We start from the raw sequence: 12,041 nt of genomic DNA on the forward strand, positions 1-12,041 counted from the left end.
GACTTCCAGGTGCTGGCATATATGTTTGTGTTCAGAGCTGGAACTGGAAAAATAAAGATGTCCGATAAAGAAATTTCCCAGTCATGTCTCAGAATCTCGTTGACCAGTATCGGGAAGACAGCAGGGCGCATTTGAATTATTAAGCCAAAAGGCATGAAAGGATATTCATAGTGACCCCTGTGTGTTGCAAGGTTCCATTCCATTCCTTCATGAGTAGGCTTAATATTTTTTGCGGACTTGGTATGATGTGCAGGACAAGCATAATACCTTAATAATATAAACAATTTTAAGCGAGTTGATTTTTGTGATAACATTTATTAAATGAATGTTTCTTGTTAATGACTTTTGTACAATCCTTGAATGGTATTTTATTTTTAATCCATGAGAAAAAAAATACAGTTATGTACTTGTTTTGTTGTTTGCATTGTGTTGGATTAGGATTGTGGATTTTTTTTTATACACGGATTGAAAATGCATATCAAAAATTGAACAGAAACAGATTTTGTCCATATTTAAAATTACATTTTTGTCATACACCTGGTTCGGAAGTGCATTTAAGTTGCCCATCCGTACTTTAAGCTTGATCAGAAAGTAAAAGATACTTGGGGTGGAAATATTCTGTATGAGGGCAACGGAGAACATTTGGCTTCTTAATTGATAACAGTAATCTTTGTCTCTATCTTGTGTTGTTGCACAGGTGTCGTCTTTTCATCTACTACCTGGTGATACTGGTGGAGAACACGGCTCTCAGCGCATTGTGGTATATCTACCGCTCACCTCACCCTACTGACTCCTTTGCTGTGCCAGCACTCTGTGTCATCTTCAGTAGTTTCCTCACAGGGGTGGTTTTCTTGCTCATGTACTATGCTTTTTTCCATCCTAACGGGCCACGTTTCGGACACTCGCCAAGCTGCCAGCGCCTTGACCTGGATGCCACTGCTCAGTTCTCCACACTACCATCTGAGGGGGGCACCAATTCTCTGCGGTCCAACCGGGGAGCCACCACAACGTTAGAGCGCGACGCTGCAAAATACATGGAAAGGGATGGCTGCATGCCAGTGTTTCAGGTGCGACCCACCGTGCCATCCACTCCATCGTCTCGTGCGCCTCGCCTTGATGAGACCGTCATCAAGATTGATCTCTGTAGGAACCGCTACCCAGCCTGGGAGCGCCACGTCCTTGACCGTAGTATACGGAAGGCAATTTTGGCCATCGACTGCTCGCTTACTCCTCCGCGGCTGCAGTATAAAGATGATGCCCTGGTACAAGAAAGGTTGGAGTATGAAACTACATTATAGTGCTCTCAGAACTCCACGTAGCAGCCAGAATCAGCAAAACACACACGGGCAATAACATGTTACTACCCGTCTCATCTCTCCCCCGTCTTTCTTCGTCAAAACAGTGACCTTCCAAGGAAAATTTGCCCCGCTGGCACCGATCAGAGGAGAGGTGAAGATCATCACTATCTCCTGTTGTGTTCGTTTTTGGTATCATTTTTACTTGGGCTCGTCAGGGAAATCCTGTGTGGTGTAAGAACAATGCATATCAACAGAGTGCTTAAAATGTCAAACCCCCAAGAGGCTGATGCACTGTTTCGTTCCAGGTGGCTTGGGTTAAGGTCCCTCCAGGGTCCAAGTTTGAAGACAGCAGATGTTACATATGTATCCCTAAATGACACTTGAATTTCTGAGGAAAGGATCCCTGATTCAGAATTATAAGGGAAAACTTGAAAAAGTCATATATGTCTTACTGTGCAGGTGCCCTCATGTTGGAGAGTTCTGATGACCTTATGGTGCGTACGCCTCACATGGATTTGACAACACTATCTGTTCCCTTTCCTAGTGCCAAAACGTTTCCTTGGAAATACTGAGGATGTGGAGCGCCTTATGGATGGCGTAGTAGTCTCTCCACGAGTGGAGACTCTCAATCATTCTGGTCCACATTGGCAGAAGGTAATCAATCTACTTGAAAAGAATGGATAAAGTAGCATTTATTTCCCAGTTGTCGAACCTGGCTCAGAAAAAGGGTAGAACAAAACGGTACAACTGTCAAGTTGGACACGCACTTCCACAGCTTATGTCTCTCTCCAACTCACTGATTGCCATGAAATAAAAAAAATCTCCCTGGCAGCTCAATTCCACAATAAGCAGTACAGCCTCCGACACTTAGCTGAGCTGAAGTTCCACCTGTTGATGTAGTGAAGGAGAGCAAGAGAAATGAGGACTGTGCCACATGCCATTTGAAAGGAAATGACAGGTGTGGAGAATCCAAAAGAAACAGCCGTGAAGGAGAGGAAGAGAGCGCTCGCAACACCAAATCGAAGCAACCGGGATGTACAATAGTCCAATACAACATGCAGCATTTTCTTACTTTTTCAGCTCAGTAGTGGGTATTGAAGTCAAGTCATTGTGATTCTTGTTCTGTATGTACAGTAGCGTGCAAAAGTCTTAGATCACTCACCACTGGAGATGTTTTACCAATTACGATATGCTGTAGTATACCACAATGTTAGTGAGTAAATCACAGGCCTCAACCAAGGCCAAATTGTGAACAGAAAGGAATTAACTTTAATTAGTGTCACCCACCACAACCCTTCACAAATTTTCATAGAGATTGGTTGGTTTATTTTGTGTTTTTAATCCTGTTCAAAATGATGATTGCGGTGAAAAAGGTCATTAGAACAATAAAGCTCAAGGTGGCCTAAGACTTTGCACAATACTGTGTGCGTGTGTTGTGTGTGTGCATGTGTGTGCACACACAAATTTGTGGTAAGGATACAGTGTGTGCAGATATTTTATATATGTACATTCAGCTCTTGAGACTCGCCATTGCCTCTTGTTGTATTGAATAGAATTGCCGGGTGGTACTGCTTACTTTGGCAGACTAAGATAGTAGTATAACGAATTCTCAGAGCTTGACCTCAATCCACTTGAGCAGGTTGACTCTCCCACTCCCCCGGTGATAATATGGGAAACCTAATACATCTTCCTGGGTCAAACTTAGGCCATGACAAAACATGTAAATACAGTTCAGGTTAATTTATGAAAGAAACATTCCATTTCCACTGTTCTCATATGGAAATGTAACCCTCATCCGCAATATTTTCCCCAATCGTTTGAAACAGCTAGGTAATGCAGACAAAATCAGGTGAGCCATATACAGTATATTTCCACCACTTCCCTAACTATTCCAACTGAAAAAAACTATCGGTACATTTCAGGGAATGCTGGGATGTTAAAGTAAGCACATGATGACACAATGCGATGTCATTTAGCCAAATCCAGCCCTTACACAAAGTAGCGTCCACTTTTCCACTTTTTTTTTTTGTAATGGTTTGTGAAATGTGTATTGTATTTTTCCAAGAAAAGACAAAAGCACAACACAAGGCAATTGGATAATCAGAATGGGTTTTTTTTAATTTGTTAATTCAGATGAACCCAGCAAAAGGTTGGATCATTTCAGCTTCTCTTTTCAGTCTGTATGTAATAATGCCATTGTCCAAGACAAGAATCATCATATCATCATCATTTTGCTGACATGCTGTACTTGAATATGTGCACTCTGCGTGGACCAGGTTTGTTTTAAAAAATATATTTGTATTCCAACTTAAAAAGGCAAGACAGATTAGGATGGCTGCATTTTTTCTTTTCATTGTACTAGCTAATGATGCAAATTGCATTTTCCTTTCTCACAAGACTGAGTCTTGAATCTTTTCTCAGCGGTTGTTTCCCAATACTGTTTTGTCTTTCAGAGATATTTTAGTAGGTATGAGTAGACAAATTGACATTTGAAAAAACTGCACATTTCAGCCTTTTCAAAGGCATCTTAAACGAGTGAAAACGAACTGAAGCCTGCAAATATAGTGTTGAAACACATTTGATTTGCAACCAAATATAGTGTATGTGTGTGTGTGTGTGCTGTAGAGTTATGGTCTACTGATGAGGGTAAATTAGTCAAAAGCTTCTGCAACTTTTTTTTTTCCTTTACTAAAAAGTTGGAGCTTTTGTTTTTGTTGGTTTAAAAACAAACGGAAACAGCTGAAAGGCTCAAATCGATTAGACACAGGAAAAAGTGAACATGTGAAATGAACACAGGATTCCAGATGGCACAAATGCAACTTTTCACCTCAGAATCTCATATTCAGCTCTTTATTGGGCATCACCTTCAGGGAATCAGAAATCAGCTGATACTAAAGTATGTATTAAACACACACTGTCCCATATTCGCCAGACAGTTGTTTTAAGCATGTGATAGTACTTTAACATGTAGACTTTACACCGATAGGGGTCGCTGATGATGTAGAGGTACACTCGCCTGAGTTGTGTGCGGGCAGCGTGGGATCGGTTCCCACTCGGTGACTTGTGTCTGTGTGTGCCCTGCCACTGGCTGGCGACCAGTTGAGGGTGTAGTCCGCCTTTCGCCCATAGTCACCCGGTATAGTGTGATGTGGAAGACGAAACGCATGACACACTTTACACAGATTCCATCGGCTGGATCGGATGCAGATATTTTGTATTTTATGCAAAATTGGTTGCAATGTGATAATTAGGTTGGTTCAATGACGTCAATGATCTGATCTGCAAAACAAGACATTTCAGCATACACAATCTTGTTCACTTCAGGTACGTTCTGTGCTGCCATCGTTACTAATCCAAGGTTTCTCAGCATTACAGTCTTGATTTTTTTTTTCAAAATGTTCCCAATATTTTAAAATAATTTGTTTTGTTTTTTTGTGAGGGAGGGCAGTAAATTAGATTCTCCCCACTCCCCATTTTACATGTATTGAATATTTGTCAGCGATTTGGGGAGAAATGTTCTGGTTTTATTGTAAGTATTTTTTCCCAAAGCATTTCATTGGACATCAGTTAAGCGAAGTTTGGCTATTCATGGGTTGGGTGGGTCCCAAGCCCCCACTAATGGCGGGGTTGACTGAACAGTAAATGAACAAGCTGTTTAAATATATTGGATGGATTGGTCCATATTCTGATTGGATCAGTGATCAGTTCTTTTTTCTTTTTTTTTTTTTAAACTCTGTGATCGGTAATTTGTCCCAATATTCTGATCGTGTAAAGCCTACTAACATGGAATGAGACTAGTGTCTTTGTCATCACCATGGCAACCCCAGATTGGCCACTTCAATACATATACATATATTTGTTTTACCGTTTGTATTGTGATGGAGCTAATTTACGATTGATGCTCATTCTAATGATGCTGATTGCTTAAATGTTAAAACATTTATACATCCATTTTAGAATTTTTTTAATTCGGTATTCTTTCATTTTGCATTGACTTGGCTCATTAAACTTCTTACTGTCTTAAAAGTAAATTGCATTTCAAACTGTAGGAAGACTAATTAATCCATGCATCTTTGTTAAAGCTGCATTAGTTGTGGATACCTTTCAATCATTGACGTCCATCTGTCATTCCTTCCTCAAATGGAATTTCTTTGTGGTGTATGATGTCCTTTCACTCTGAGTCACCCACCACCAGCATCTGTAATCCCAACATGGTAAAACGAAATGCAATCTCATCTGAATACTTTCTTATACTTTCCTCTCTAACTTCTGTTAAAATATACTCAAAACAACTACAGTATTTACAACTACACAGTTCTAGTTTTAATTAAAAATAAATAAATCAGAGAGAAATTCTGCATTTAAAATCCATCCATTTGTTTGTTGGAGGTTGGGATCAGTAGGATAAGATAAGCTTGGAACAGAAAGACAGTCGATAAGTGGTGCCCAATTCTGATCCTCAAGAGCTCATCAGCAAGGTCTGAGAAGCCTGATAATGATCCTGATCATTTAAATCAGGTGTGTTGAAAAATGGACACATCCAAAACAGGCTGGATATGGGCTCTTGAGAACCGCACTTTTTCACCCCTACAGTAGATCAACTCATGTTCGTTTTCGTTTGTTTGTTTATTTCTGTATTACCTATATCAGGTAGATGAATTAAGGCTAAAAAGTTGACACAATCTCGATAAACTTTGGATCCAATTGCAAACACATGACACGATGTCAATGTGGGCATCATAAATAACTGCAATCCTTTCCACAATTCAAACATCAAGCCTGTGTGCGAAGACCCGCATTAATAAAACAAGCTCCTTGACTTAATGAGAGCTTGGCTTAGTTTACATAAAACATCATTTTGTCGCTCTCCTGTGAAAAATATTTGTCATTTATTATTTTTTTATTTTATTTTTTTACATCAATGGGGTTTCCGGATTACAGCCATTAAAATGGGGAAAAAAAAGACAAAATTGGACATGCGTGTTTTTCACAGGACAGCGACGATTTACTTTGCATAAACATTAGCTTCAAGTCTAGGTAGCGGTTAGCATGGTGGGAGTCGGAATGGATAACTAACCGGTGCCGATATCCTTTGACTTGGCGTGAGACAGGCTGTACCGTACAGGTTGCCAGTCAATCGCAGGACACATTTGGACAAACAACCATTTACACACACATTTACTCCTATGAACAATTTAGAGTCTTCAATTTATCGGACACTCCTGCATGGAAAGTGGGACAAGGCTGGAATACCAAAGAAAAGCACAGAGAGAACATGTCCTGTGTTGGGAGTTCAATAGATTGTACCTACAATAATGTTTGTGTCCTTTGTTCCTCTTCTGTCCAGAAAACGAGTTTTAGGGCAGTTTGTTTGATATAGGCTATTTGCTGCTCAGCTCTAACGCCATCTTTGAACAGGCGTCCTGTACCTGGCTCCAGAGGTGGTTGATGCTCATGCAGACGGTACAAAAGGCATTGACGAATCACTGTTGATTTGTTTTTAATCAAAGAAAGGAAGAGCAGGTTCCATCTCATAGATGTCATTTTTGTCGAAGCAGCATAGACGCATGATGTATGGTAATTTGCAGTTCCCTTCACCATATGGTGAATTTCCCATTGACATGAAGCTACCTCGATGTATTCAGATATGAGTACCTCCACATCTTCATCACATGGCAGCACGTATATCCTGCTGATATTGCATTTCATTGTAAGGTCACTATCATAATGCTTATAGTGCATACAAATAATTGCACTGTGCTCGTTGTAATGTGCCAAACTGAAACTTCCAACTGACTAAGGCTTTTTCAATGTAGTATTTCACTGAGAAGACAAATCACACATAAACTGTGACCATGAATTTGAGCCAGCGTGGGCGGTGTGTTCCTGCAATGCAGAGGATCAACAATCTTTGTGGAGGCTGGATGACCGCAGTAGAAAAGGTCTACTTATGCCACTTGCTGTTGGTGAGGGATAGAGCTGGTATACGATCCAAGAACGATACATTTGAAAGTGCAATGCACTCACATCTTATAAATCAAAACCAATTTTCCCATTCAAATTGTTTTTTTTGTTTCACAAGTTCACAAGGCATTCCATCAGCACTCCAAGATCTTCCATGGAGCTTTTGACATTTTATTTCCCCTCAACATAAGCATTTTTGAATTGTTTTCTTACCTTATGACAGGACATAGTTTCATTTTGTTTGTCCAACCTGACCTACAATAAACACATTTGACTTAGTGAATTTATATTAGGTGAGAGGATATCTCTTTCAGCAAGGAAAGGTCAAAAGATACGTTTTCAAAATACCCATTCAACAAATAAAAATTCACTTTAGCAACGTATGACTCATTTTGGCCTGATTGTTTGTTTTTCTATCAGGGTGCCGAACTGTAACTATTCACAAATTATTTGTGTGGACATAAGGTAGTATGAAAACAAGGGCGGACTCCAACTTGAGGGTTCTTTCTAATCCCCAGCTTGCTATTTAGTAATGAAGTGGAGATCGAAACATTTGAGGCAATGATTAAAAACAATTTGACAGCACCCAACTTACATTGCTGTAGCGTGATTATCCTCTCTTGACACAGCAAGAGGCCTGCAACAACCAAAATGAAAGTAAACCACTGGCTTAGTTTGGATGTGCAGCAACACCAAGTTTAGATCATTCAGCACACGAATAATGGTGGAAATCAAGTTCTTTACGCCGTCACACACTTGTAGGAGCATCTGTTCAAAGTGTCTGTGTAGAAAGTCGGATGATACCATGTATGATGATGATGGGAAATGATGAATTTAGATCTTAACTGTAAATAAACATATGCAAAATGTACATGTTTAAAAATAGAACATTCCTCTCGAGTTCTGACTGTGAAGGGTGTCCTTTGAGGTTGGACGCCAATAGGATGGCTGCCACTATGACAATATAAAAGTACTTCAGAGAATAAAACAATACATGTGGTGTATGTGGTGTATTGTAAAAAAAAAAAAAAAAAAGATGAAGAAAAAATGGTAAGTTGCATTGTGTGATTAGAGTCTGAAGTGCTAAAATGTGTGGGGGAATGTATTCAATGGATGAAGAATACATTGAATAAAATTTTAAAAAATACGGAGTGATAAAGATCAAAACATTTTTGTACATATGGATTTTTTGGGGTACATTTTTATTTGAATCTAATGCAACACAAACTACCAAAATTCATTTAATAAAGTACACTGTGGTCATTCTGATGGTCATTTTTTGGCTTCTCTCGATTCTATTCTACATTCGTATTTCAAACAGTGACTATTTTTTTTCCTTAACTGTGTCACACTTCTATTATAACTTTTGACATTGAAATAAAGCAACATGTTATTTGCTAAGGGCTGAATGAAAGCAAAGCCGTGATCCTATGAATGATTATAATGTGTATAATTGAAGGGTGATACAGCAATATAGTACACAAAGAGATAATAGCAGCAAAAGTAGTAAAATATGCAACAACAATGCAACTCTCTTATCATTACAAACACAGACTGTGTGTCACAGAGACAGATATCCAAATACCCATGTCCTTTATTTTAAAAAAAAAATGTAAAAAGGAGACATGAAATCAGAAAAGGAAACCTAACTGGACAAAGACAAGGCTCAGGTGGTCTGCGGGCTGGGTTGCTCGGGCAAGGGGGCAGGAGCCTCATTTAACTGCTGCAGCTATGGATGCGAAACACAAGGAATGCAATCTTTAACGTATTTCACAAAGCAGGTTCATTAAACTCTGAGTCTAATCCTGAAGTCTGAGTTGATCTACTCTGAGATAGCAAGCTCTGAATTTCCGTTTCCAGAACAGCTGATTTGAATAAGGTTACAGAACTCAACTCAGAGTACCTTCATCTGGAGTTAAGCGCGTGCAACACAACTACGAATAGACACTAGACAGCATGAATGGGACCCTGATTTGCAGAGTCACCATGGCAACGAGGGAGGGGCGTGGGAGAACATTGATGTTTGGGTCAATATATGCGGAGGTTTCAAGTCCTTCGCAATCAATTACAATAGAACGGAGGAAAACTGCTTGCTTCCGCCTATTAATTTATTTCATTTAGGTGCAACGTCGCGGGGAGAAGCGCACTCAACAGCTGGTGAAAGATAAACACATTGTTCAGTTAAGACCTCGGCATAACGGGGTACATTGAAAAAAAAAACGATGGTTGAATTTACTCAATTATGTTTTGTCAGGTGGTTGCACAAAATAAAATCATCTGGAGAAAGATACATTTATTTATTGGATATATAGTCTACTTAAAAATGTATCTTAATCTAGATAATTATATCTCGTACAACCACTTGACAAAATAATATTGAGTAAGTTCAACAAAAACTTTTTTTCAGTGATGTGCCAAATGGACTTCTCATACACTGACTTTTTTTTTTATGACGGACGGCAGAACTACGCTACGACAGAACGGGCGAATTGAAGTAATGAGGAAATGAAAAGGAGTTTGTGGCCCAGAAAGAGGGCGGAGACAGATCGAAAATTGAGGTGCACTGAGATAAACCTGCTCCCTACCAGGTTAGTTTCAGAGAGTCTGAGCTTAAGTTACCTCTCTCTCTGAAACCGGCTAGGAGTTACACCATCTTTCTCTTGTTTGAGTTACCTCCCTTCTTGAAACGTAAAAGTCAGAGTTTCCCTCTTTTCAGGGTTAGCAGACTCTGAGTTTTCACTAAACCTGCTTTGTGAAATGGAGCCCGTGCTGGTGTGTGAGGTTGAGAAGGTCTGACTAGATATAGTCAGGTTCACCTCCACACACAGCTTGGGCCCTGGTACCAGTCCTCTCGAGAGGGCTTGGACACTCTTCCACTCTGGAGTTGCCAAAGGTGAGAGGCATAAATCAGGCGTGGGCATACTTATTGCACCCCGGCTTGGCTCCTGTACATAGAGCTTCACCCCGGTGGATGAGAGGGCAGCCTCCCTCCACCTAAGGGCGGGGCGACGGGTCGTTCGGATTACCCAACCTTTTTGGAGTCCTTGGAGGGTGTGCTGGAAAGCGCTCCCCCTGGGGACTCAATCGTTCTGATGGGGGACTTCAATGCTCATGTGGGCAATGACTGCGACGTGGAAGGGCGTGATTGGGAGGAACGGCCCCCCCCGATCTGAATCCGAGTGGTGTTTGTTAGTGGACTTCTGTGCTCGATTGTCCATAATGAACACCATGTTCAAAGATAAGGGTATCCAGATGTGCCCTTGGCACCAGGACACCCTAGGCCGCACCCTCTTTTTTAAACCCAATTCTGTAGGACCACCAAAATAAAACCCGAGTTTCAGGAGTCAATTTTCTACATTTACATTATTCATTCATCTTTCAAGTACCAACAACTTTGATTTTTGTGAGGTGCAGTCAATGGAGGCAAGCTATTTCCATTTTCGTTATGTAGTAGTGATTTTAAATGTCTTGATTTTGTTTTTGAATCTAATCATTTTGATGATTTCATTGTGAAAGTTGCTAAAATTTGTATATTTCCTGTTCAAATGCATGGGTGAGAAATGAAGTGCTGCTGCAAGCAGTCAGCCTCACCTCTGATTGCGTAATCCCCACAAAACCAGAACTTGCGTAGTTCAGCAGCACCATCTATTGGTCTAAATTGACTGTCCTACAACAGAGGTGACTATTGGCAAGTGCATGTTCTGTTTCTCATCACATCTCCAATATAATGTTTTCAGACAGTTGCGATATGTAGAACTGGGCATTCCGTACCAGGGACGGAACGGTCCGTCCGTCCGGGACCCATTTTGTGGACGGTCGGACAAAGGACGAGAAATCTTTTAAAAAGAATGGATGGATTAGCAAGGATGGAGGTAGGTTTTCGTTCATCCCTCTAATTGTCCGTAATCGGGTCAAGTCGCGGCTGACGTGTTGTGTTGGGTTCTTTTGAAAAGAGAAACTGCTTTGCTAAGCCTGCACAACACTGGAGTGCTCTTTTTCATGTCTCTCTTTTATGCGTTCCCTCTCTGCAGAATTGTTCTCACAGGCATAGTCTACCCTCTGGTGAAGACCATTGCACTGACAAGGGAAAAAGAAAACACTGAACGCTGTGACCCGGAAGTGGAAGATGTTGGTTCTCCGCCCAAAATAACAATGCCTTATTTTGAAATATTTTTTTTATAGTGAAATGGTATTGTTCTTACACAATTTAAAATATTCTCGTGATGTCCCTTGGCTTGCTCCGGTCTGCGTAATCTTCATCTTCATCATCACATTACACGGTGGTTGCTGGCAGCAAAAAGCTGTCTTAGTTAAACAGTTCAATCCACATACGATACTACAAGCCGGTAAATTGATGCGCATAGGAAATTGGCCGGCTATTGGACGATTTTTCTCTCTGGCCTGCGACCCGACCTGACAAGTATGAATGGATGAGTGGAAGTAAATGAATGGGTGGATAGAGGAATCAAGCTTTTAAATGATTTAGCTTGGTCTCATTTTTAAAACCCAACAGACGTGGCATTTGAACAGGGGAGTGTAGACGTTTATATCCTCCTTTGTCTTGAGGATGCACTTGGTCGATGTCTCACATGAACCAAACACAGACCAAACTGGTGACTTTTGCAAAAATGTGTAATAGTAAAAATTCTGTAGTACGTAAGAGTGTGCACAGTTATGGAAAAAATGCCACCCTCTGGAACAAAAAAAACAGACAAAAAAAAAACTTTCATCAAATGGAGCGATGTTAATTGAAATGAAGCCTCTTGGAAAAAAATAGAT

General features: G+C 40.4%; 1 protein-coding gene across 4 annotated transcripts in view; it reads left to right on the top strand.

The window, feature by feature from the left end:
* xkr4 (XK related 4) overlaps positions 1-8,525 on the top strand; it is a 34,287-nt gene extending 25,762 nt beyond the window's left edge. For 2 of the 4 annotated variants that reach the window (XM_086043350.1, XM_086043351.1), the window contains one exon: positions 698-8,525. In XM_086043350.1, the coding sequence (XP_085899476.1) occupies positions 698-1,298 (601 nt within the window). In that variant the 3' untranslated portion in view covers positions 1,299-8,525. The remainder of the gene's footprint in view (positions 1-697) is intronic. The other 2 variants (XM_086043354.1, XM_086043353.1) reach the window with 2 other exon arrangements.
* The last annotated feature ends 3,516 nt before the right edge of the window (positions 8,526-12,041 follow it).

The sequence above is a fragment of the Filicampus tigris genome, chromosome 10, assembly GCF_054856515.1.
Source record: "Filicampus tigris isolate MCC_2025a chromosome 10, RoL_Ftig_1.0, whole genome shotgun sequence".
Lineage (NCBI taxonomy): Eukaryota > Metazoa > Chordata > Actinopteri > Syngnathiformes > Syngnathidae > Filicampus > Filicampus tigris.